Here is a 27552-nt window from a genome sequence, read left to right on the forward strand (position 1 = left end):
GCTTCGTCATATAAGTATAGGTGCTTTCATCTTAAAAGGTAATGAAAGACTTTTTAGTAAAAACTAGTTACAGTACATCAAAACCTCTTTATTTACTCAGTGTGCATGAGTGTCTGTTTCAGTAGTTTGTTACATTGCACTTTCAGATTCACAAAGCTGTAGTAAAGGTTCAGTGGTATTTTTTATCTGCTGCATTTGCCCCTCCCTCAGAGGTTTAAAAATATGTTGATCTTATGCATTTAATTTAAAGTGTATTGTATTCGGGTTCTTTTTTTAAATAGGCACATTGTTTATCTCTGAAACATTTAAGGAAGGTTGCAAATGCTGCCATTTTTATGTCTTCTTTTAAAAAGTAACCACTGTGTTTACCATATCTGGCACATTATATATAGGTGTATTTTTAACCCAAACACTGTGTAGTGTGTTCTGTCTTTAGGTGTCTGTCATATTGTTGTTGTCTGTGACACAGGTAACAATATGACTTGTCACTTAGCCATCTCATCCAGAGTGTAATGTAATGATGTTTCTTTATGTGTTTTAAAAGTTGGATCAAAAAACCTGCCATATGTAAACTTAGATTTGGTAGCTAGGCTGTGTTGGGTGCTAAGTTTCTACATGACGTGAATTGATTATCTTTGTATAATCATCCTGAGCGTGGGGAAATCAGTTAAAGGTCAGCATGGTGAGCTCATTGAGATCAAAACATGCTGAATGATGTTTTCGTTTGAGCACTCTTGGGTTTTGGTTGAGTAGGCTTTAGACAGGAAATTGTATGCTCATGTGTTGAAGGTTGGACTGACATTGTGAGATCTGATGGGGAAGCTGACTGCAAAGCCCCAAATGCCAAGCACGTAGTGCATGTCTGTGCTTTGATATAAGCATCCTAATAACCAAAACTAATTAATGTGAAGCAGAACAGACCACAGTGTTAAAATAAAAGATTTTTTTTATTTAAGATGTTAAGCAGTTGGCTAATACCTCTGTATTTGGAAGAGGAGCATGTGGGTTTAGAGTAGGGGCAACAGAGTTGAATGGTCAACTGTTCAACTATATAGCAGAGATGACAGTTACTTGAAAATACCTATTATATATTTTTTTTGTTTTTCAGGATGTGACTTAAAATGACTTCTGATTCTGAAGGTCCTCTGAAAAATATGCACTGCTTGAATGTTTGCTAAGGACTAGTAAGTAACTAGTAAGTAAAGACTAGTAACTGATCTCACATTTGGACTATATATACCTGAACACTTTTAAAGCTACAGTTTAGTATATGAAAAACATGTACTTAAAAAAGGAAAAGGAGGAGAGGGAAGAAAGAAGAAAAAACCCCAACTTACACCAAAAACCCTACTGCACCACTGCCAGAAAGTGAAATTGCTGCTTATAATCTTGTGGATCCCTGTCTATGTAAGTGGAAACATCAGTTGTTTCTGTGGTCGGTCTTAGAGCAAAAGAATTTGTATAATATCAAGAATATTTTGAATCAGAAGTTTCACTGGAAACCTTTGATATGTTTTTACATGTATTTGAGGGAGATACAAAGTTGAAATAACAAATTTCCACTAAGTATACAGAGTTGCAGAATGGAACATCTTCTAGTTTTATTTTTTATCAAAATTTAAATATTGCAATCTGCATCTTGCAGAAATGTGTGATTTATATCTTGATTTTTAGGAGGGAGGATTATATTTACTATTTTAACATTATATACAATCTTAAAATAATCCAGGGCATCCTCATGATTCATTGAAATGAACTTTTTAGATTTAATTCTTTGTAACTGGATTAATGAGTAATTCTAAGCTCGGCTTAGTCAATTCTTCAAACAAGAAATCAGCTCAGACAAAAGAGCTTCCAAGGATGCAAGATACTGCTAGTACACATGCTTAATATAGGAAAAATTTGGTGGTTTCATGGGACCAGCAAAGTATTAAAAATGTTTTCATGCAAAAAACATGATTTAAGAAAGTATTTTGGATATGTTTTAAATTAGTATTGTATAGCTGTGCATTTTGGAGGGTTTCTGTTTCAGCAAAACAGATACAAAAACTAAATCTGAAGCATGTAATTGTTTGTATTTTTGGGCCCCTGCTAGGACAAAACCTTACTTCCCACGTGCTGTTTGGTGAAGAGGTCTTCCATCTACCAGCTGCTGAGGACAGGGGCACACTTGATCTGGACAAGGAAAAGAGTGCATTGAAAGACTAACAGGAAGCAATCTAAGGGATATGAAGTTAGTAGCTTTCCAAATTCTGTGGGGGTGAGTTGAGTAAGACCAGGGAAGAAATAGTTATATCAAACTGAGAACTTTCTTCTTACTGTGCTTAGTAATTTCAACATCCTTTTGGCTTGAATGCTCAGTAGGAAATGGCCTGAGGAACTTTCTCCATTGCAAACATACTGTATTGTTGGTATGTGCATTGTTTTCTTGTTACTCCAGGGTGGAATTTTAGAAGACAATGGATTTTGCCCTGTCAAAATACTGAAACCCTGGCAGGTTGGACACTGCTACTCATAAATGCTCATGATTTTTTTGAGTTCTATGGTTTTGTTTGGAGGGCTGTAGATACATTGTTGCAATGGATGGATTAGTAATTACTGAAACTTACCTGCCATCTACAAAACCCAGTACCTCTGCAACAACTCATTTACGCTTTTCACTGAGAAGTGAATAGACCTGACATACGAAAAGCATATGGTACATTGCAAAGGGTATAGGCATGAGCACCTTAATAATCAGTACAATACTGCTGAGCAAGAAGACCTTAGTTTTTTGTTTTCTTGCATTGAGAAGAATGTTGGAAAACTTCAGATTATACCTGAAAAGATGTTGCAAATAATCATGAAAGTTTGGAAAAACTTTGCTCCAAATATTGCTGCCTTTGGTTCCACTCCACTTGATGGGGCTAGGAGCATCAGGATATAGTGGTTCATTATTCCTACAATCAATGGAATTGAACAGTACCTCTGAAAGTTTGCTTTGAAGACTTTGTTTTGGGTAATTTATACTGATCTGAAATTTACTAGAATTTCCTGTATTTGCCCAGTTTTATGTAGTAACTGAGCTATTCGGTCAAATTAAGCTAGCTTTCAGATTTATTTTAATCATGCAAATAACAGAATTTCACTCTAATTCTTTTCTTTAAGAAATGCTTCTTTTAGGTATGTAATAATGTGTGGTGCATAACTAGCAGAGAAGTCTTTGTAGGCAGCATTAGTGGTTCATAAGCCAGAAATAATGTTGTTGCTTCTTAGCTCAGAAAGTAAGTTTACAATGATGCCTGTGTTAATTTATTTCCTTTTTCTTTTAGTAGTAAAAATGTATAAAAGTTTCAACTTTTTAAACCTCTGTTTCAGAGCTGTCTTTTGAAATAATTAACTACAGGAAAACTCCCCAAAACCCCCAAAATAGCCTTCCTTTTGGAAAAACTTTTAGCCTATTAGAAATTACGGGTTCATCTTCCATGAAAAAATATAGCACCTGATACTTTTAAAACTGGTGATTTCTTTCATTATTAACTCACTGCATAGTAGCTTCTTTTGCAAACACTTCCTGTAGCTGGAAAATTAGTTTGACCGTTAACAATTTGTTCTGTAAATCCATCTGTATTGGGAAGCAGCTTCTGTAATTTCCTTAGCTAAACAGTTAGAGTCATTCTAGGCATGACCTGCCTGCGCAGCTTGTAATGATATTCTTAGGGAAAGGAAAATACGCGTGCAGCAACTCTGCAGCTTCAGGGCTGAGTGAAGTACCACCAGCTACTTGCGTGTAAGAGTAGGGAAACAGCCTGTGCAAATTACTGATTTTTCCTTCCTTGTCTAAGCTCCTATATTTATCATGTTTCTGAGAAAAAATGTAGTATAGTACATTTTGGTTTTCTATTTAATTACATTGTGAAGTTATTTACATCTATTATATACAGTACAAGTAGATGTTAAACCAAAAATGTCATTTTTATTCTAAATCATTTAATACAACCATGTAACCTTCAAAGTTATGTTAGATTGAAATGTTCTAGCTCGAATTTTCAACTGCTTAATGTATTTCAAATGCTTTCTTCTCTTAAGCAGAATTTACTCTTGGCTTCAGACATACTTGCTTTGTCCACACCCTTCCTGAGCTAGCCTTAAGACTTGCATTTTAAGCTCTTCCTTTCTCTTTCCACGTTAGCTCTTAAACCTTCAGCTCTGTCTATACTCAGCCTGTAAATGTAGTTCCAGGGAGGAACTGTAATTCCTGGAGTAACTGGAAGTGTGCACATGTGTCACCCCCAGCATGACTGAAGATGCAGCCTCAGTGGTGAGGTCTGTAGACCTAAGACCTTGAGTCGTACGTAATGCTGAATATCAGCTTCAAATAATCAACTGCTTTTTGCATGATCATAAGCTGTTTTTATAATCTCTGTTTTCCAGCTGCTTACTTGTTCAGATGAGTAGTTTTTCATTCAGCTGCGTAGTTGAAGTATGACCCCTGCAGTTGTCTGGTTCTGTACTGTCATCTAGTGGCCTAACAGTGTATTTTTTCTTGAGCTTCACATAAAATAGGCCACTATGTATGTATTTGGGAGGTCTTTGCCCTGGATAAAGGTCTTCAGACTTGCTCTTCCATCTCTCTATTGGGTTTGTCTTATACATTCTGTTTCTTTATCAAATACTTATATATAAGACCAAGTTCTTATCTATACTGTTCATGCCTATACTACAGAGTTAGACATCTTCTGTAATTTTTTATTTCAAATGGAAGAATATGTTTGCTGAGTTTAGTTCTGATGCCGTTTTGAAAACGTGTTATCCTTCCTTTTGTAATGCATATCAATTGGCATGAGTACTGGCTATGATACCATTTTGTGTTAAGCATTGTAACATTTTCTTAGGTGCAAAGAGAATTTGTACTTTAAAAAGATGCCATTTTATTTCTGGGCTTTTTACACATTCTAGTCCTTTGTCCTGTCTAGCTTTCAAAATTTAGTACTGATATAAGAAGAATGTTCTTTTGAATTCTCCACACGTAGAATTAAAAACCTCCGTGTGCTTTGTGCAAATCTGCTCTTGTTTGTCCTTTCAGTTTAGACTTTAGAAAAAACTAAAGCAGATTTTTTTCCCCCTACAAGAAGCTAATAAGCAAAAATGCAGGCAGTTGGTCAGTCAACATTAGTAACCTCTAAAGTACTAGGCGCACTCCTTTTTTCTTTCTTAGGTATCTTGTCCTGGAAGCAGTTAGTTGATTGGGTGCCCTATCGAGGGGTTGGTTGTCTTTGCTGCAAGGATACACTGTTGACTTGTGTTTAACTAACTTCTTGTTCAACAGGGTGCTCATATTCTGTTCAGCATAGCTGCTTGAGTCAGTTGGCCACCAGCCTCTGATAGAAGATAACCTAACATAAACTTCATTTAGTTCTATCAGTTCCTTGTCCTTGTGACGTGTGATCATTGACTCCTAGGAATTTGGTCATCCTAGGCCAGCTTCTTTTAACAAGTGTCATAATGGTAGTATTTGCTTGCGGAGTCAAAGAACTTATTATGTGAACGATTTCTTAGTGCCTGGGTTATTTTATGCAAAAAGGTTCTCTCTGACAAGTCTAGGTCTATTAACTAAGTATTTAGCACCATTTATTGCCACTGCTGTATAGGGTGAAGACTGCAGTCTGAACTAGAATGCAGTAAATTAAATTTACATGTAATTTGGAAATTTCTGTAAAAAGGATAAAATAGTACCAAATTTCTAACTGCCTAGATCTGTTTTAGATCATTTTATAGTTCTAGTTATGTTCTAAAGTAGTCCAACTACATAAATAGCATAGATCCATTACATTTTTTTCCTCCCTCAGTGTGTTGTTGATTCTAGCATAGCAGGACCTGACACGGTGTTCTTCTCTCGTCTGTGTCTGTGCTCCTTTTTTCTCTTGGGAGTGAGGGCAGAGGAACGTTATATATATCTAATCCGCCAGGTTTGTTTAACCTAACTAGACTTCAACAAAATCACCTGGTATTTTATCGGATTAGGGCCCAATCTTTGCTGTGGAAGCAATAGAAATGAAAGACGGTTGAAGTCTTTGCTTGCCTTGGCCTCAACGTTTTAGAAAACTGTATTGATTTTAGAAGGTTTAGCAAGAGATGTGAAAATTATAGTAACCTGTAAAGGTGATAGTAATCTGTTGACTTTATGCAGAGATGGGTATGAAATTCCTGTAAGCACCCTGGTTTACTCCTAAGGATGAAAATTATTTGTTTCTGGAACTGTGTTTTGGTATAAGATTAATTTATTGATTTCCTTTCAGGTTATTTAGATATGTGTTTAAATACTGAGAATCTCTTTTTTCAGATGAATTGGAGCTATATATATATATTGGAGCAGTTCAATGGTGCAGTTTTTAAATATCTCCAAAAAAAATTAAATGCTTTTTTAACCTTTACTTTTGCCTACAGGGATAGAAAGCATTAATAACCTATGTTTTGGCTAAATACAGGGTAGATTTTAAAGGAAGGTAAGCAAATAATATTTTTTAGTAGCAAAAGGTTTATAGATTTGCATTAAGAAAATTCTCTTGTAAATCTGATAAAAACAAATTACTTATCTGGATAAGTTCTCTGTATTTTAAATTAGTATTTTGAGCTTTTCATTCACAATTATTATTTCATTGCTTTTAGTTGCTGATGCTTGGTCAAGATGAGTGAATTAGGAGAAAACTCCTTAGATAGTTTGACTAATGAGTCAAGGAAGCGCAAGCCATTGACTTCCGATACACCAGGTGCAAGGTAGGTGTATACAGAATTTTCCTGGTTTTAATAAGATTTTAAAAATACTTTCCAAATTTGCATTGCAATTTAGAGTAAATTTTAACTAAGGAATTTGTCTAGTTGGAAAACTCTCTAGGCCAGCTTCTGTTGTGAAGATAGGTAACTTTACTATTAGGTGTATATATGCCAAAGTTGATGAACTGTGCTTTGTAATTAGACTTCTGTGGAAATTTTAATACAATGGACATACCATAGAATGGACTGAGTTGGAATGGACCTTACAGGTCATTTAGTTCCAGTTCCTGTCATGGGCAGGAATATACCTTCCATTAGGTAACGAATCCCTTTCAAAGTTGTGATTGCAAGGCAAAAGAAGAAAAACCTTTTGCTTCACCGAAATTTTAAAGGCATCATCTCATATCTGGTAATCGATTTGATGGGCCTCATTTCAGGCACATTTAGCAAAGAGTACTGCAAGAGATTGAGCTTTTTGCTGGTTTGATTGTAGTTCCATTTCTTTCAAGTTCATCTTAAATTTTGGCAATCTATGTTATCTTCCTGTCCTTCACCCAGCTCTCTCAGATACTGTGAGTTTGAGGGACTCAATTTTCTGTTCCCCACAAGCTTCATTGCTCTCCACCACATGTTCTCTTTTATCCTTTCATGTTCTTCTTCCCATAGAGTATTAACTTTTATTAAGTTCGTCATCAGGCATTACGTGTACCTTTTATATATATATTTGTCCCTTTTATATATAGATCCCCAGTTCCCCATGCCAATTGCCTTCATTGTTCAACAGACTGTGTATGAGACCTTTAAATGCTTCCACTGTACCCCAGTGTCTTTTTAAGAGTGTCCTCTGTTCCATTCTCTTTCCCTTTCTACACTGTCTCTCTCCATTCAGGAGTTCTTTTTCAGATTGTCTCCCTTCCCTAGCTTTATCTTTCAAGCTCCTGCTTTGTCACATATTAGTTTGCTCCAGTGTTAGTCTGTGCATACTTTCCTAACTCCTCCACTTCTCAAAGACTGATTATTCTCCTTCAATTACCTTGATGTATCCATTCTTTCCCCTGCCCTGAGTCCTTCTTTTCTTATTCTTGCCGTGCTGTGGATGGCATTACTCCCTGTTGATTAAGACTGTAGAGGGTCTCTTTATTCAGCATATTAACCTGGGTAGGAAAAAGAATTTCAAAGAGACATTTTACCCAACAACATTAGGTTGTCTGGGATTCTGCTTTTCTTGCATGTTGAGATGGCGTTTAGATCCTTACGCCTAAAAATTTATGAGGTATCACCTTCTATAGTCATCTCTTTACAGTGAAACTGAAGGGAGTTAATAGAATGTTAAAATTCAGTTTCACTTGTCTAGTAAATTTTTAGCAACTGTAAAGCAACTTCTAAAATACACTTTTACTATGAGTGCTACAATTTTATAACAAAATCAGTTGCTGTTTTCATTAAATCTGACAGTAGAGTAATAGAGTAAAAGCAGGAGGATTTTTTTATTAATAGCTTTCTTCTATCCTCTTGATATAAATTTATACTTCAAATTCTTAAAAAAGATGCAAACCAAACAGGAGGCCCAAACCAAATAGCAGTGTAACAAAACATACACATTTGCCCTTCAGATTCATGTTTTCTGGAAGAATAACTACTGCCTAGGTGTAATGGCTGGATATTAAGTGAAGTACATTATTGTTCACAGAGTGAGCACAGGTTTTGTATAGGATGGTATGTAGGTATAAAAAACAATGTTTTTGATTCCTGGTCTGGTCTGCAGTGGTGAGAAGCGTCGACGTGAGCAGGAAAGCAAATATATTGAAGAACTGGCTGAGCTGATATCTGCTAATCTGAGTGACATTGACAATTTCAATGTCAAACCAGACAAATGTGCTATTTTAAAAGAAACCGTGAGACAGATTCGACAAATAAAAGAGCAAGGTACGTTTCCCTTCTAAGTCAAAATTAATAGTTTAATTTCATTGTGATTCTTTTTTTGAAGCAATAGTTACTCAGGAAATTGAATAGTGGTTTTCACAATAGCATGTAACTGACCAGGTCTTTAGACTTTGACTTGATTCAGACCATAAATGTGCCCTAAGTAATTTTCTGCTTAAAGGTAAACAAGTATTTATCATCACTTTTTATTTGGAATCATCATTTCAAAACTTTGTATAGCCTTTCTTTCCAGTTTTGTACCACAGACAAGGTGAAAAAAAGGAGATGCTACTCTACCATCTGCTAGTACACTATACCAAATACTCATGGGTATGCATACATGCTGTTGCCTTTCACTTCAAGGAAACATATCCTTTTCTTATAGGCAAGCCTTCAATCAACGGTAGTGATTTTTATGGATTTTTTTAAATTGCTTTTTTAGTGTGATTGAGTGTACTCAGAATATAGCCAGCTCAACAAAGGAGAAAGAAGCAATGCATCATAACTTGGTAATTTCTGTCAGCTAGGTAGAGTAAACCTAAGTGATATAATACTTTTTTTTTAACCAACATGCAGAACCCGTGTTTTGAAATATAGAGTGAGGGGTTTATACAGTTTCTTTTTTTAAACACCACCCCACTCCCATCTCCACCTCCCAATGGCTAGCCTCCCAAGTCTTCGTGTGTCATTTGGGCAGTAAAGCATTAAAAAAATAGAATATGCTGTGGTGTATTGTGGTGTATATCTGACCTGTTGCAGTAAATTACACATCTTATGAAGACATGCAAAAATGATTTTTAAAAACCGTCTTCTGTATTTAAGGTTTTTTGTAGTGTCACCTAGTGTATTCTAATATTTCATTGTAGAGTTGGGATGTTGTACTCCTCTTGTGGTCTGCTTAACCAGCCAGCAAGTACCACAAAATAAAGTTCATGATGTTTTTTTCTGTAATTCTGCCACATGGCATGGATTCCCATTCCACCTTCCCCTGCAATCAATTAACTTAGGGTATTTTGATTCTTAGGATATGGTTTTATTATATGTATACACACACATATATACACATACCAACATACAGCTGTTAACATGAATCAAAGCCTTTTTGTGGAACAGTGGTGATGGCATCTGAAGATTGTGACCAATGATAATGAGATCAAAATAAAAACCACAAGAAAGAGATATATATAATGAGTGTGTTTAATGGCTATTGCAAGACTCAGCAGGTATCCGTCTGACAGTGTCTGAAAAACAACAAGAAATGTTCACAAAGCAAGTTTATCATGTCAGCTTCAACAGACGGTTCAGTTTATGTGAGCAAAGACTTTGGCATTATGTAGCCATGACATTTTTTCTTCTGTGGTCTTAGTGACCAACAGTGTATGAGCCCTCCTCTCTCATTTGTGCTTCTTTTTGCCTTTATTTCACACGCTTCCTAGGATCAGGCTTGTAATATTAAAATGTGGCCTTCACATGAAAAGTTGCTTTATGGAAACGTATCTTTTGGCTTTCAGGAAAAGCAGTTTCTAATGATGATGACGTTCAGAAAGCTGACGTATCATCCACGGGTCAAGGAGTTATTGACAAGGATTCACTGGGACCTCTTTTATTACAGGCAAGTACAAACTATGCCCTGGTAAATCCCTATGGAACCAAATACTTAACGCAGGTGAAAACATTACAATTAAATATGCAATCCTGTAGTAATAAAATAGCATGCAAGAACCATTCAGAAGTATGATTGAAAGGGTCAGGAATAAAATCTATCGTGCTTTCTTAATTTTGCTGAAATTCTCTGTAGAAGGAAATAGAATAGCCTTCGACTTTTCTTAGTATTCATATGCTTTATTTACTCCAGCAGTCATTAGCAAATTTCTACCGAAACAGTGCTTATTTGTACAAGGAATATTTTATTTCTTGTAGGGGATAGACATTAAATGGAGGAATTTTTGCAAGGAGAGCTTTGTTACGTATGTTTCCATTTGTGTTACTAAATTATGAAGCATTTTAAATGAATGTTGCCATAAAGTAAAATAACCCAATAATAATAGTAAACGAAGGTACATAGCATATAGCCTTTCTTTATGCCTAGAAAGCCAGTCTGATATTTACAAGTTCATTAAAGCGTTTTTGAAGCTTAGTTTTTTAACATCGATACTGAATTTCTCTTTCAATTAAGAACATACAGTATTTGGCTAGATTCTCCTGTCTCATCACTTGATAGTGGAAATGCCTTCGTATTCATGATTTACTACTTGTTTCTACTGATCTTCTTATTTCAATTTGCTAACTATTGAATTAATGTTATAAATTCATGATCTACTGTTCATATGAATCAAGAATGAAACAAGAAGGCTGGTTATCAATGTGAAAGCTGAATGGAATATCACATGGACATATTAATTATTATTATTTATTATTATTTAAGTAATTCCCTACCGGACACACTTTTCATCAAAGAAGAATTTAAAACTTCATCTCTGTCCTTGAAAATCAGTGAATATATCGTAAATTGACATTTATCACCCACACAGTTTTTGAACTATATTATGTTCAAAATTAGTCAGTATGTCTTATATGATATGTTGTCACATTAATATTTAGGCACTGGATGGCTTCCTCTTTGTTGTAAATCGAGATGGGAACATAGTATTTGTATCAGAAAATGTTGCACAGTATCTGCAGTATAAGCAAGAAGATTTGGTTAATACAAGTGTCTATGGTATCCTGCATGAAGAGGACCGGAAGGACTTTCTTAAAAACTTACCTAAATCTTCAGGTAGTAAAAGTTGATTCACTACACTTACTAGACTACTTGAAAGCAATCAGAGAAGAAAAAATACCTTGTAAAGGATAACCTTTCAAAACAGATTACTTATATAAAGGATATTTTACTACAAAAATATCTCTATCTTGATAAGTATTACTGTGTTTTTACAATAGCATGCCATCAAAAATAAGTATGCTGGAAATTCACACTTTACTTTAGCCTTTGCAATTTGTTTACCTGTGACTTTAAAAGAGTGACACTAAAGGAGCACCTTCCCTAATACCACAAGGCTAGCTGAGGGAACTGCTTGTTTTTAAAATACGTGCATGACTTTTCAACACTCCTTCAAGTGCAAAACAGAGAGTGTTTTTTCCTTGGTGTTTAATACTCCTATTTCATACCAAGCTATAGTGATGGTATATTGAGAAGGCATCTTAAAATAGTCTTTAATATCTGTAATCTAGGAACAGGATATCTAAATGAAGAAGAATCAGCTATGAGTTGATTGTAACTGAAAATCTGTATGAATTCTTACTGTGTTCTTTTAAGTGAATGGAGTTGCTTGGACTAATGAAACACCTAGACAGAAGAGCCATACATTCAATTGCCGGATGATGGTGAAAAGCTCTCATGATTTCTTGGAAGATGGAGGTGGCTGCCAGGATATACGTCAAAGATATGAAACTATGCAATGCTTCGCTTTATCGCAGCCAAGAGCTATGATGGAAGAGGGGGAAGGTAGGAATTTTTGTGGAATTGTCATGCATAGAAATTTCTATGAAAAGCTCTTCGTTGTTTTGCAAGCCATTTTCAAGAACTCGGCAACTTTAATCCTTACTGTCTGTGTTTCCATTGTAACAACAAAAGATGCTTCAGCTATTTTATTAGATTCTTCAATACAGTAAAACGGGGGATTAAGAAAGAAGAAACATTCTTTTTTAAATACAGATTTGCAGTCCTGCATGATTTGTGTGGCACGTCGTATCACAACTGCAGAAAGGATATTTCCAGTGAATCCAGAGAGCTTTATTACAAGACATGATCTTTCAGGTAGGAAGTATACCCAGGAAGAAGGTATGAAGGAGTCTTCTTTGTCCATGTGCTCTTGTTTTAAATAAATGGAGTATGTATTGTGTACCTGTAGTGACTAACAGAATTCATACTGAGAATTCACAACTGCTTTTTACAATATGCCATTGTTGGTAGTGAGGTGTAATAAAACCCGTGGGAGGCATTTTCATCTCTATGTTTATATCTCATCTGTTTATGTTTTATATGTCTTATGTATATATCTCTTATGTTTCTTAACTGTTCAGTAGGTTGGTAAAAATCATTACTTGTGTTTTAACTAGCATTTCAAATGGTTATTGTTCTGCTTTCCTTTATGCGGAAGAAATATTTTGGGTCATAACTGAAGCGAATGAAAGTCCTTTAGAATGTTTGTATTTTTATACAATACATGAGCTAATGCTTAAAGTAGTTTATGCTGTTTAAATTAAAAGAGCTGTATAATCTAAATGGGACTTTTTCAGATGGCGGTTTGTGTTTATGGTGTTCATTTGATGTAGTTGCTCAGTATTTTTTAAAATTTTCCTCTGTGTGCATCCCTTAGGTGCCTGTAACTAGAGACTAAAGTTACTGTTTTCTAAAGCTCTGGCATTGACCCATGGGTGATTAACTTCCTCTTACTCAGTTATATAAATCCCTTTGAATAGTGATACCTTAACAAGAAGCATCATATTCTCATATGTCAGATAATTCATAAATATAATTTATGCATGCTCAGAACTTGGTGATTAAAAGGGTTGTATTGGAGCCTTATGAAATACACATTTATACAAAAAGAATTGTCATAGACATAAAGAGTTTAACTTGTGTATTTTCTTTCCTGTTAAGGCAAACTTGTCAACATTGATACAAACTCACTACGATCTTCCATGAGACCTGGCTTTGAAGATATAATTCGTCGGTGTATTCAGAGATTTTTATGCCACAATGATGGGCAGTCATGGTCAAATAAACGCCACTATCATGAAGGTAAAAATCAGTTTACAGTATTTGGATCATATTGCTTCTCCTAGGGGCTGCATTTTTTTCTGAAAAACAAAAATGCTAAATTCTGCCTGTGTTCCTTTTTTTTTTCATGGGTTTTGTTAATTACTATGGATGACCTCAAGAGGATGACCTCTTGAGAATGAGGAATTCTTCTGGAAGTTGTTTTGTTTTTCCCATGCGCTTGTTTAGGAAATGAGCATGGAAAATAACTGATCTGGGGTCCTCAAGGAAGCTGTTTTTCCACAGATGGATACATCAATGACAGAGACAGTTATATTTCTGTGATGATATGTCATTTTTAATTACCATTAGCTCGTTATTTTTGGTTAATGTTAGTTTGATGTTATTTTAATTCACTTTTTCCTTTGTTAAAGAACCACTCTCTGAAAGTGTTAATAGTCATCTTGATGCCTTTTTCTTGTTCTCAAGACACAGGGCTCAAAATATTTTCAGTTTTCCAGTGCCACATATTTTGTAATGCTAATTAGATAACCTTGATGGATAAGTGAAGTACAGCCACAGTCTTCAGTAAGAAAGATGATGTTTTCTAATTATTCCAAACTCTAGTCTTTTTGGAGGATTTACAAAGTAATTCAAGCAGAGGAGATATTAAATAAAGAGAAACTCATACTGTCAGAAAACGGATTTTCCATTCCATTGATAGTTCTTCAACATAATTGATCAAATTAATCCTACATTAACAAGAGATTTGAAGCCCAAATTAAAACCAGTAGTTTCCACAATTTTTTGATTGAAGCAAACTTAAAAATGCTTTCCCGAGCGAGAGCCATGGAATCCATAATCTAGCCTCAGAAGTCTGTTAACAAATGTAGAACTTTGCCAGTTGTGTCTGGTGAGCACAAAATATTGCAGTGTCAAAATAATCTTGTTTGTTTTATCTTCCCTCTATTGATAGAGCAGAAATTGTGGAATGCTTCCTTTTTCTCTGTATCTGTCTTGAGTCTTATTTATTTATTCATTCATTCATTTTTAAAGTTTTATGGTTTTGGGGGTTTTTTTCAGTCTTCAGTAAATTAAGGGTATTGTGTCAAAAATATCTTATAATTCATATTAATAATTCTTGGGATTTTAAATATTAACTATATTTGTATATTTCCTTTACAGCTTATACACAAGGTCATGCTGAAACCCCATTGTATCGGTTTTCTTTAGCGGATGGTACAATAGTGACTGCACAAACAAAGAGTAAACTGTTTCGAAATCCTGTGAATAATGACCGCCATGGATTTGTCTCTACCCACTTCCTTCAAAGGTGAAATTAGTATCTGTTTATAATTTAAGTGTCACAGCTCTTAAAAATACATCTGACCTTGAAGATAACCTGAGGAAAATAGCACACTAAAACATTTTTACCTGATTAAAACTCCAATGGGGAGTAATTTGGGACGCAGAGCTGCATAGCATACAAATAAATGTGTAAACCTAGCAAAGTCCAATTTTCACTATGTGGCAGAAAGACACAATAGTCACAGTCAAAAGAGAATTTTTTTCTCCATACCTGCACAAAGCCTGTGCTATGTTTTTATTAGTCTTTTGTGATAACATTGGTGAAATACTGAAAATAGAAATGCTCAGTCACATGCTTTTGCAGACCAATTAAAAAGACAACAAAACCCTCTCAGATGCGTAATCCATAACTGAAATGTACCTTAAGCAGTATTTCCTATGACCTGTTTTTGTTCTTTGCAAGAGTAATTGAAATGTCACTTTGGAGGGTATCTGTCTCCTTCTGGCATTAGAGTGCCTCCAGATGCTGAAAAATTAGTAACTGAGCTTGTTCAGGGTCATTGTTAATGTGCACAGTAGAATGGTGTCAGGCATTGACTCAGCAGGAGGGTAAAAGAAGGAGGATCTTTAAATTGATAAATCTGATTAATAATCTGACCGTTGATTAAAGCTTTTTGAGGCAGTGATACTGTATGTGCTTATAACTCAAAGCCCCCAAAGGATCAAGCATTTCTATAGTGAATAAATGAATATCATGGCCTAGTTCTGTTTTTGTGGAAGCTTGAATTCTCACTGCTCTCTTTAGGAAAAAAATATTTGGGCAATTATTTAATCCAAATAAGATTTTAATTTGTTTTCTTTTGGTTGCTGGGGATGATGCTGAATTTACAGAGAACAAAATGGATATCGGCCAAATCCTAATTCTCTTGGGCAAAACATCAGAACACCTGTAACTGGAAGCACAAATTCTGTTAATGGTCTTACAAACATGTCACCTGGTCAAGCCATACCAACGCAGAACAAGAACTATGGGATGGGAGATCCCAATGCAGTGGGTCAGCTCACCAGCACTCGATATGGAGGCCCTGGGAATATGGGGCCAGTGAACTCTGGACCTGGAATGCAGTCCTCTGCTTATCAGAGTAACAGTTTTGGGTTAAACATAAGTAGCCCACCACATGGTAGTCCTGGCTTAACTTCCAACCAACAGACTCTAATGGCATCTCCTAGGAATCGAGGGAGTCCAAAAATGAGTTCACACCAGTATTCTCCTGTTACAGGTATTTTATTTTTGCTCTAAGTTATTTTTTTTTTCAAGCTGTGTTTTCTGAACTATTATCTGAATTCCATCTTCATCCATTTTAACTGTTCTATATGACCCTGTATGTGTTATTTAAATGTAGTATACCTGACTTCATGGTAAAAATGTATTTTAAAATTATTAACTCAATGTGGCAGTCATACATAATCTAAAGGAAGAATAGATACAGGCAGTACTGTAATCTAATAAGTTTGATCTCTGTCACATGATGCAGGTATGCACTCACCAATGGGATCTGCCAGCAACACTAGCAACAGCACTTTCTCTAGCAGCTCACTTAGTGCTCTGCAAGCCATTAGTGAGGGTGTTGGAAATTCCCTTTTGTCAACACTCTCTTCACCGATTCCAAAATTGGATAATTGCTCAAACATTAGCATAACTCAGCAAAGTAAAACAAGTACCCAGGACTCCAAAAGCCCTTCTGGTTTGTATTGTGAACAAAACCAAGTGGAAAGTTCCATCTGTCAGTCAAACAGCAGGGATCTCCTTAGTGAAAAAGATAGTAAAGAGGGAAATCTGGAGGCATCTGAAAGTCAGAGAGGACCATCTGAGAGCAGAGGGCATAAAAAACTCCTTCAGCTGCTCACATGCTCCTCAGATGAAAGACATTCTAGAGCATCAAACTCACCTTTAGACTCAAATTGTAAAGAATCTTCTAATAGCGTTACAAGTCCTTCAGGAGTTTCCTCATCAACATCTGGTGGGGTATCTTCCTCCTCAAACATGCATGGGTCGCTCCTGCAAGAGAAGCACAGAATTTTACATAAATTGTTGCAGAATGGTAATTCTCCAGCAGAGGTGGCCAAGATCACAGCTGAAGCTACTGGTAAAGACACATATCATGATGCTAGTAACACAGCCTCCTGTGGAGAAGGCACTGTCAAACAAGATCAACTGAGCCCAAAGAAGAAAGAAAACAATGCTTTACTAAGATATCTGCTAGATAAAGATGATATTAAGGAGCCACTTTCCAAAGAGTTGAAGCCTAAAGTAGAGGGTGTGGATAATAAGATGGGGCAATGCACAAGTTCTACAAATCCTACTTCAAGTCAAGAAAAAGAGATGAAAATAAAAATGGAGCCAGCAGAGGAGGTACAGTATAATTTAAAATTATGGCAGTGAGCTAACCAATATTTTATTATTGAAGTGAATGACTAAATACAAAACACTACAGTATGCCTATGTATACATATAAACATTTCTAAAAACGTTCTGTGCAAATGATGAGAAACAATAAATTCAGGTTTAATTGTGAATGAAAATGCACAAACAAAAAGAACTACAGATTCTTTTTTTTCTACAAATCTGATGTCCTGAAGTCCTGGACTAATGTTATTAGTTATGGTACAATTAAGGTAATATTTACAAATTATTCCTTAAAATTAGATCTTAGCACATGTTTGGTTTTATGGCTTAAGAGGAAACAGGGCCATAACTACCTCTGTAATTAGTTGGCAGTAGTAATTAGTTGGCAATACAAGAGCAAAAGGTAAAACATCATTTTGTTTTGAAATTATAAAATGTACACAAAAATGTGCAATACTTGAAATAGGCATGGTATGGTTTAGTGCATTCATTGGTTTTAGCACTCTTTTTCTTTCCTTATATGAGGGAATATGTTCTTCCAAATATATATATATTTTCAGCATTCAAATAAATACATACTAAAATGTATAAATGTAAATATAATTTGTATAAATAAATACAAATAAATAAATTCTAGAGTTGGAATTCTAAGAAATGTCATGATACAGAAAACTACCACCATAGAGCAACTGTTCTGAAGCCAGCGGCACACTTGTTAGGAACAGATGTTCTTAACATAATAATCTGTATATAACATTTTTGTTTTTAAGTCCAAGATTTGGAACTCTGAATGTAGTACTGGTCAGTATGGCAGAGTTTACTGGAGATATATAAATTTCTTAGACCTTGAATTTCCCAATTCTGGGAATTTACCCAAATTGGGTAAATTAAAAAACAAAACCAAAAGACAACAACAACAAAAAAATTCCTACTATTTTTATATTAACTACTGGCTGACTATAAATGAAACACCTTACAACATTCTTTGAATACAACTTTGAGAAAAATCACTAACAACTCCGTAACAGTACACAACATGTAATTTCAGTACTTGCTCCTGAGATGTAATTAAGATATTCAGAGAAACTTATTTTGTGAAGATATGGGTCTACTATATATTAATTATTTTTATGTTGAAACTGCATCTGATTTAAAGACAAATTTTTAAAGGAAGTTAGGGCTCCAACTCACCAGAAAAATCTGTGCATAATTTTCGTGTCTTGTAGCGTTCACTAGTAGCTTTTTGTATATGGTAGACTGAATGGTAGACATTCTTGATGTTGTTCACATTGTTGTTTTTATCTTTGTAACTTGTGATGATTGAAATGTTTATATTCAGAAGTGCTTTTCATTTTAGTTATGTGTGTTTTTTGCTAATTCTCAAAATTACCCAAGCAAAATACTCTAAAAGAAATGTATCTAAACGATATCTGAAGTTCTTTGGAAGTTACAAACGAGATAGCTCAAGATAGTGTCAGTGTTTTAAAACATTTGTCTCCCAGTCATAAATTTTAAGATTAGTGAGGAGCTAAGTAAAAATTGAAGCGTAGCCCGATGAGAGTAAATAACCTTGGTGTTTTCCTCCATCATTTTCAGGCGAATGGAGACTTGGATAATTTGGATGCAATTCTAGGTGATCTTACTAGTTCAGAGTTTTACAGTAGTGCTATGTCTGCAAATGGTAATAATCCTGGAACAAAGCAAGCATTACTTCAAGGAAATGCCCTGTTGGGTAAGGAATTAAATCTACCACCTGGGTTTTACAGTTAGAGTTTTCTTCTTACCTAATGTAAACATAATGCATCCTCAAACCCTTAGAGAATATTTTCATCTCCGAGGACAAATGTAATGCAAAATGGCTAGTTATGCTTTCATAGGCTATTATATACACTATTAGCTGCCTTGACAGCACTCACCTACTATATACACAATGAATAACATTCAGTTCCTTGCTTTATGGTTTATTCTGGCTTTGTCTAATACAGATTTCTCAGAGACAAGTCATCAGGAAAGATGTTCTGTGCATTGTAAATTAAAATTGAAAATTTTTATCCTTTACTGATGACTAGGGATATAACATGGGATTGGTGACAAGCTTTTAATTTCTTTCTTATTCTATATGAAAACATCTTGTGGCCAGTAAATTGTAATCATTAATCCTCCTTAACATCAGAAGGAATGCCCTTCCTTAGTAGGAGGCTGAGGAGGAGGGGAGGATTACCTAGCTAATAGACCAGCATCATGGCAATTGATGCTTTCTTTCATGGCATTGGTCATCTCTTTGATTATATAGGGCAATTGCTAAAATAACCAAAGGAGGTGAAACATGTATAATGAAAAAATATAAAACCATGTACAAGAACACACAAGGTCACTGTCACTATTGGCTGTGAAGCACAGTGATTTGTGGGTTAATTGTCTGTAGAGGACACTGTGCTCAGGAACACAACATATCTGGATTTCTGCTGTTCCAAACAACTATTTGTTTCTACTTCCGTGTGTGAGTTAACCAAAGTCAGGGCACTCCACTTATATCTATCAAGAAGTCTGTAATAATAAGTTCATTACAGAACTTAAATTAAAATGAACCTCTTTTTCTGTGTAGGGCCAAAGGGAACTGCCTTTGTCTTTTCCTGCAAAAGGTCCTAAATATGTGTTCAAAATGTGAATTTTTGTTATGAAAACATAAGTAACATAACTGTTCCTGGCTTGCTTAAGATCAAGTATATGAGCTTATAAAGAGATGAGACTAATTTAAGTCATTAATAGCATATTTTATTTAAAATATACAGTTGCATGCATCTTTTAATTCTTTAACAGGTGTGAAGAGTCCCCAGTCTGTGCAGACTACCCGCCCACCTTTTAACAGAGCCTTGTCTTTAGACAGCCCTATGGGCTCAGGTGCTTCAGTGAGGAATGTCAATGCGTTCTCCATGTTACAAAAGCAAAACTTGATCAGTGGAAGTCCAAGAATGGTTGAAAGTCAAGAAAATTTTGGAGCAAATCTGGGTTTGTTGGTTGCATACAAACAGTTCTCATTGTAAAGGAAATAGCTCTTATGTAAAAAAGTTGCCAGATTAAAATATAAATTTGAGTTACAAGAACCTTTAACATTAAACAATTTTAATTTTACCATCATTAATACTTCTGAATTATTATCTTAGCTAAAATTATAAGCACAACTGTTCACTATCTGTGCATTACTAGTACTTTCATTAGTTAAATTATTTTTTACTGTCTTGAGTTTTTAATTTAACATGTGCTTTTGATATATAGAAGCAAGAACAGTTCACAGTGGTAGCTGGCCATTATGAATTTTACATGTATTTAGACTCATATAATTTCTTTATGATTTAGAACTCGGCATGGTGAGCTCTAGATGCTTTTGTAGGACTTGAGTCAATTGCTCTTGGTGAAACAGGAAAATAATTCTAAAAACAAAATACATCATGTATTCCAGATAATAAATTTTTGTGTTTTCTGCTCTTTATTATAGCAAGTGCTCCCAGCAGAAATCTGGTGATGAATCAGCATCAGTCAGGAGACTGGGGTTTGCCAAACTCCAAAGTGAATTGCAGATTGGAATCTGCAAATTCTGCTTCAGTGTTGAGACCGGGACCTGAATTTAGTGCAGCCCTTCCGAGGACCCCAGAGGCTGGCTCTGTGTCTGGGCTGCCTGTTCGCTCCAACAGCATACCTGGTGCTAGGCCAATGCTGCAACAGCAAATGATTCACATGAGTAAGTTCTTAATTTACTGTCCTACATAGCACTGTCTCACTGGTTTCTTGGTGAGCATTCATCAGAAGAATCTTTGCACTTCTGGTAAAATGCTAGTTTTTCATTGAAAGGCTTTTTGAGGTAGAAACTCACTACGTTCCTTCACTATGATGTTTTATGACTTTCTGGTGATGTTCTTGTTTTCTTCTGGTGCTGTGTATCTCATACACAAATAATTTGTCCTGGGTCCTGAGATTTCATGGGGGGATAATTTCTGTGTATTTCTTTAGTGCAATACTTCTCTGCTAAATTCCAGGAACTAAATGGCAACTATGACTCCATATGTGAAGATACTAGCATTGTGGTTAATTTAATTCATCCTGTATGATATAGATTTGTTTTTGGGGTTTTTTTTTTTGTTTTGTTCTTTTCCTGTTAACTTCTTGGTAGTCAATGTCTTTTAAAGAAGTTTTTCTCTCTAGTATTTCAAAATTCTTTTCACATGAAGTAGCCAAAATTCATATAAATTCATATTGCAAATACTGTTTTTCTTCAAAGTATTCATGTGTGCATGAGAGAAAATAAGCCGTGTGTCTAAAATATGAGCAATCTTAAAGCCTGCGGGTTTTTTCTGTTCTGTACGTCTTAGCAAAGGTTTACTGTAGAGCTAAAATTCTCCAGTCTACTGTGCCAATACCAGTATGCCCCAAATCAGCTGAAATACACAGCATTACTTCCTTATAATGGAAAGCTACCAGCTCTCTTAAACAGACTTACTATTTCAATGCAACAAATGGATATAAGATTAAATACAGAAGAAATTTGTGCAGTCCTGATTAAGTCAGAATTTTCCAGCCTAACTTCCTAGAAATCATAGACGCTGGATGATTCATACAGATACTGGGAAATAATGGGATGACATCAGCTCTCCTATGTAGTGCTGTATGTCCCTGGATAGGTAGAAGGAAGAAAGCACTCCCAAAGAGCAAAATGTTATGTATAGTTTGTGTTTCTTTTGATTTCCACTCTGTGTTGGAATTTAAAATGCGAGATTTTGATGTCACTATGACTCTGTCTTTGCTGGTACCCAGATGTCATTGTCCAGAATTTTTGTTGGGGTTTTGTTTTTCATGTAAAGTGCTATGTCTATTGTGCGCCTGAATTTCTAATCATTTAGAGGCTAAAGGATTAGAAATAGCAATTCTGCTCTAAAAGGGTAGCAGGTCTAGATTGCTGTCTGATCTGTTGTCTCATATATGTGAAATTACCTTGACTGTCAGTTTATGTGTGCATACACTGTAAAACATAATGGAAAGCTCACAAAGCTGCTTGACAATTTGTGTGATCATCCTAATGTGAACACTAGGAGAGCAAGATGAGACCTTCAGTTTTTAAAAAATATACAAATGTTTCACCTTGCAGGGCCAAATGAGATAAATGTTGACATGGGAGGAAATCTGTATGGACAGCCTGGACCTTCTAACCAACCTGGACTGTGGCCTGATAATATGATGTCCATGGAGCAAGCATCACGGGGTTCACAAAACAGGTAGAATTGGGGAAGGTTTTAAGGTAATTCTCAATACAAACTGTTTGCTGTCTGTTGGAAGAATTTAAGACCTGAAAATAAAATTGTGTAGCATACACAGTGGGGATAATAGATTGCAGCCAGAATTCTGTTTCTGGAGTGTTTCAGAAATGTTTCCTTTCTGCTGATGATCTGACACTGGATATTTTTTATCCCAGCTCCACAAAAGGCATTGTTAATAAAGTTGATCAATCCTTGAGTTGGGAGGCACAGAAGAAAGAGAGGGGACTCTGAAATCATCTCTCTGTGGCATATGGCAGAAGCCAGGACAAAACAGAATTTATGTGTATTCAAGGATGCACAGAAGGCTAATGGACATTTTAGGACATAAATTTGGGATTTAAGTTGTTAAGTCTTACTTCAGTCATCTGGGTGACTATAATACTTAATCATACCCAGGTCAATACATTATATAAAAACTGTAGCTTTCCTTGTAATGGTTGTAATGAATTTCTTCACTGAAAGAGTGGTCAGGCATTGGAACAGGCTACTCAGGCAGGTGGTGGAGATACCATTCCTAATGTGTTCAAGAAAAAATTTGATGTTGCACTTCGTGCTGTAAGTGTGATTGACAAGGTGGTATTCACTCAAAGGTTGGTCTCCATGATCTTGAAGGTCTTTTCCAACCTTATTGATTCTATTATTTTAGTGTTTTGTTGGGTTTTTTTATTTATAGACAATTAGTTAGAAGCTCTTTGGATGATCTTTTATGTTCGGCACCAAACATGGAAGGCCAGAATGATGAAAGGGCACTTCTGGATCAGCTGCACACATTACTGAGTAATACAGATGTCACAGGTCTGGAAGAAATTGACAGAGCATTAGGAATTCCTGATCTTGTAAACCAAGTAAGTAAACAGATATTTTGGCCATTTATGTTCCAAAGACCAGTATTATTTTTGTTACTTGAAAAAAAAGTGAAGAGGGCCTGCTCATTTACTTCATCTCCTCACATCATCTTCATAGTCATATATTTCCCTTTGGAAACCTTTACATTGACTAGTGATGTTCAATGGGTACTGAAGCTCAGTATGGATTAAATTTCTTCTGCATGACAAGAAATATAAAGTGGCATATTCTTACAGAAGTTTATTGCATAATGCCTTGCTATTTATAGGTTGGAGTTCATTAGTGTGGGTGTAATTCATTATAATTCTATAAACTGAAAATTGTGTTGGGTTTCCTTAGTAGCCTGCCATCAGCTGAGCTTAGGCTGTGAATTAATTGACTGGCAGTGATGTGGATGCTTCCCTCTCCTTCAGCTCCACGTTGAATTTGCATGGCTAGCAAACAGGAAAAAGAAATTCTGTAATTTGGAAGTTGCTAAGACCCACAACATGACACTATCATTTGTACAAATACCATCAAAAAGTGCAGAAGAGCTTGAATGGTGACACTGGTCTGCCTGTGTATGCAGCGTGTAGCAAAATTGATTTAAAAATAATGGTTATTATTTTTAATCACTTTTGCTATTTCATTAGTTTTGAGACAGAACTAACAGTAGTTGTCCATGCTATGTTCTATCCAAAAAATTGCTGGCTGGTGTATTATGCTGTGTTGCTGCTGAAGATGAATAGATCACATGCACACAGGTCGAGGTGTGGTGAAAGAAAGAGCAAAGTTTATTTTCCCTCCCAGGATTTATAGGCTTTTGACCACAGCCAGGGATTGGATGGTCAGGATAACACTTTCTCATGGCACTGGCCATGAGAGATGCCCATCACAAGACGTGTAACAGAAAGAATCTACACATATCTATTTTTACGGTTCCTGTCCTGGGAAAGTCCTTAGAAAACTATGTTAGCAAGCTCAGAATCTGAGTTTTCAGGACGACAATGCTGTGTTAACTTTATTGCTTCTTTAGGAATTCTATATATACTAGTGAAAGCGCTTCTGTATCTGTTCAAGGGACAAGCTTTGGAACCCAAACAAGATTCATTTCAAGGTCAGGAATCTTCAGTTATGATTGACCAGAAGCCTTTGTTATATGGTCAACCCTATCAAGGGCAAGGGGTAGCAATGCCAGGAGGTTTTAGTAACATCCAGGGACAACAGCCGTCTTTTAATTCAGTGATGAATCAGATGAGCCAACCGAGCAATTTTCCTCTGCAAAGTTTGCATCCCCGAGCAAACGTGATGAGACCTCGCACCAACACACCAAAGCAGCTGCGCATGCAGCTCCAGCAGAGGCTCCAGGGACAGCAGGTAATTCTTTGTTCCTACATTTTCACTTCCTTCATGTTTCAGAATGGAATCAGTTGCACACAGAATTGTGTTGCTTCACATACATAACAATGGACATTACAAAAGACAATTGAGAGGGTGGATCTTCTATTTTGACAGTGGTTCTCACTGAACCTGATGGTTGTAGGAGTGGAAGAACATTTATTAGGACAAGTGTTTCTCCTTCATCAGCTTCCCCAGCTACAGACTGGATTGGTTCCTGCAGCACACAAAACTACTGCTAGTTAAAACAGTGCTTTTGTACAATGTAACTGCATGATCTCTAGTTTTTCAGAACCTCACAGCTAGCACATTCAAGGAGCTGTATTTCTTCTGTAAATCAGGTGTTGCTTTCTTCCCACTGTGCTTTCTAACTAATCATTTTGGCTTATTGATATGTGGGTTTGCTTTCCATTTGGTGATTTGATGTCATCTCAGGTATTTTCTTCGGATGAAGGGTGAGAGGATACAGACAATAGATCTTAACACTATGTTGAGAACACGCCTTAAAAAATTGGTGCATGATTAAGGATTCCCCATTGATATCCCCATGTGAAAATGCAGGCTTGGTATTAAATACAGTGTGTAAATAAAACTAGGAAAACTGAACTACTGCTGTGTGACATGGTGTGTGAACAGAATACATGCAGGTGGCAACAACAACACAGCTGAAGTGCAAAGAGTAGGTTTATTCCATCATCTTGGATTCCAAAAAACAGAGACATGTATATTGTTAAACTCATTTTAGCAGGGGCAAAAAGCACCAAGGCCTCAGCTCTGCATTCCATATCAAAAGGGCCTGGAGCATGCACAGTCCTTCACCAGGCTGTAGTTTCACATCTCCAAACCCTCTTATCTCCCTTTCCCCACCTTTACAGAGAGGCCCAAGTATATGGGAAAGGCTTTTAAAAATCTTTAACAACATCCTGCTGTCTTTTGTGAGAAAATTCCATTTCTTCTCTACAGACAGACAACATCTGAGAGCAAACATAAATACATTAATTTTCTCAGCTGGAGTATTTTCTAGCAGCTCCCAGGTGCATGGTTGGTCCTTGAGAGAAAACAATTCTAAAAACAATTTCTTCTCTCTTCTTGACAATCTTCCATTTTTCAACCCTTTCGTCTCCACACATGGAATGGGCAGTGTTAGGAAATACTGTGTTCTCTCTTTGTTTTCTGTGACACTAATTGTTGGAAACAAATAGATATCTGCTCTTTATTCCTAAGGGGTGCTCATTTCAAAGGAAATAAAAAACCAAAGCCAGTTAATGCTGCACTGTTTGAAGGGTTTTTCTTTTTGTGTGTTTGTGCTGTTTAAACAAGTAGTTTGGTTCTTCATGTACATTAGACAACGCAGAAATTAGCCATTTCACTTTATGGATTCAAGGGGTCTGTAAAAAAAGTGTTTTTTGCAGGAGTTGCCATTACTTTGTTCAGATACTGTTATTTTCAAGCTAATAGTGTTAAAATGTCTTTTTTCCAAGTTTATGAATCAGACCCATCAAACGCTTGAAATAAAAACGGAAAATCCAGTAAGCGGTACTAACTCACTGATGAGACCAGTTATGCAGCCACAGGTGGGATCCCAGGTAAGTACTTATTACCGTAGCCATCTGTTTAGAATTTCAACCTTCTTTCGTGGCTTTACAGCATTCCTCTTTGGTTTTGTTCCTCTGCATAATTTAAGATAAAAGGGGGATTTTTACCTCCCTTATTCCTGAGATTGAAGGGGGATTTGTTCATTATGTCATGCTGTCAATTGAGTATGCCAGGTCTTTCTGTGTAAAATATCATCATTTGTTTAGCACTACCGACAGTTTAATTGAAACTTTTGTCTTAATATTTTGATCACTATTTTTTGTACTGGCTGTGGGTTTTCCTTGACTTTCTGGGTCTTAGGAATTAATTTGATTGACTGATATGATTTTATTTGTAAAAACATCTTCTAATACGATTTTTCTTCTCTCTGGGGGATAGCAGCAAGGTTTTCTTAATGCTCAAATGGTGGCTCAGCGAAACAGGGAACTGATAAGTCACCATTTTAGACAACAGAGGATGGCAATAATGATGCAGCAGCAACAGCAACCTCAGGCCTTCAGTCCACCACCAAATGTGACAGCCTCAGGAAGCATGGATAGTGCTTTGACAGGCCCTCCAATGGCTCAAGTTCCTTCACAGCAATTCCCCTATCCACCTAATTATGGTACTAGTACTAACATGTTTAGCTTTTTTTTTTTTTTCATTTGTCTGGTTTTCTTTCCCCTTTTTTTTATTAATCCAAACTACCTAAATACGAATCATTCTGAAAAGTGGAATATACTGCTACAAAAAAGGATGACTTTTCCCCTTCCAATCACTGCAAGAAGATAAACTAGAAGTACTAGGTGATGATAACTGAAGTTAATTGTGTCTGATTCCTTTGTTTTATTTTAAGGAATAAGCCAGCAACCTGAATCTGCATTTAGTAGAGTATCAAGCCCTCCCAATCCAATGATATCATCAAGAATTGGACCCTCACAGAACCCTATGCTGCAGCATCCTCAGTCAGCAACAATGTACCAGTCCTCAGAGATGAAGGGCTGGCCCTCAGGAAGCATGCCCAGAAACAGGTGAACTTCATGATTACAACCCGTTTCTCAAAAAGTGTCTTTCATTTTGCTGGAGGAAGAAACTATGTTAAATAGCATGTAGCAGGAAAAGGATTTACTAGAGGAAAAAGTAACTGTCTTTCTAGTATCTGTGTTGTCCTTCATCCTGCTCTGATTCAGGAAATAAAATGATTAAGTGTATTTTATGCTTAGCTCCATTGATTCATATTGGACCTCTACAATTTTTGTAACCAGAAGCAACAGTCTTTAAATATTAACTTA

The 27552-nt window shown here is 36.0% G+C and overlaps 1 protein-coding gene across 43 annotated transcripts in view; it reads left to right on the top strand.

Annotated features, from left to right (window-relative positions):
- Window positions 1–27552, top strand: part of NCOA3 (nuclear receptor coactivator 3) — a 58867-nt gene that overhangs the window by 26720 nt on the left and 4595 nt on the right. For 5 of the 43 annotated variants that reach the window (XM_086852468.1, XM_086852452.1, XM_086852449.1 and 2 more), the window contains 21 exons: window positions 1109–1195; window positions 2096–2260; window positions 6649–6756; window positions 8519–8679; window positions 10188–10288; window positions 11278–11452; window positions 11993–12181; window positions 12392–12493; window positions 13340–13480; window positions 14624–14771; window positions 15638–16026; window positions 16282–17159; window positions 18750–18885; window positions 19974–20162; window positions 20650–20892; window positions 22294–22420; window positions 23136–23307; window positions 24368–24664; window positions 26167–26271; window positions 26660–26885; window positions 27117–27291. In XM_086852468.1, coding sequence (XP_086708594.1) covers window positions 6668–6756; window positions 8519–8679; window positions 10188–10288; window positions 11278–11452; window positions 11993–12181; window positions 12392–12493; window positions 13340–13480; window positions 14624–14771; window positions 15638–16026; window positions 16282–17159; window positions 18750–18885; window positions 19974–20162; window positions 20650–20892; window positions 22294–22420; window positions 23136–23307; window positions 24368–24664; window positions 26167–26271; window positions 26660–26885; window positions 27117–27291 — 4043 coding nt within the window. In that variant the 5' untranslated portion in view covers window positions 1109–1195; window positions 2096–2260; window positions 6649–6667. Of the gene's footprint in view, window positions 1–1108; window positions 1196–1267; window positions 1408–2095; window positions 2261–4171; window positions 4306–6648; window positions 6757–8518; window positions 8680–10187; window positions 10289–11277; window positions 11453–11992; window positions 12182–12391; window positions 12494–13339; window positions 13481–14623; window positions 14772–15637; window positions 16027–16281; window positions 17160–18749; window positions 18886–19973; window positions 20163–20649; window positions 20893–22293; window positions 22421–23135; window positions 23308–24367; window positions 24665–26166; window positions 26272–26659; window positions 26886–27116; window positions 27292–27552 lie in introns of those variants that run through there. The other 38 variants (XM_023940119.2, XM_086852448.1, XM_023940115.2 and 35 more) reach the window with 19 other exon arrangements.

The sequence above is a fragment of the Cyanistes caeruleus genome, chromosome 16 (assembly GCF_971803275.1).
Source record: "Cyanistes caeruleus chromosome 16, bCyaCae1.hap1.1, whole genome shotgun sequence".
Taxonomy (NCBI): domain Eukaryota; kingdom Metazoa; phylum Chordata; class Aves; order Passeriformes; family Paridae; genus Cyanistes; species Cyanistes caeruleus.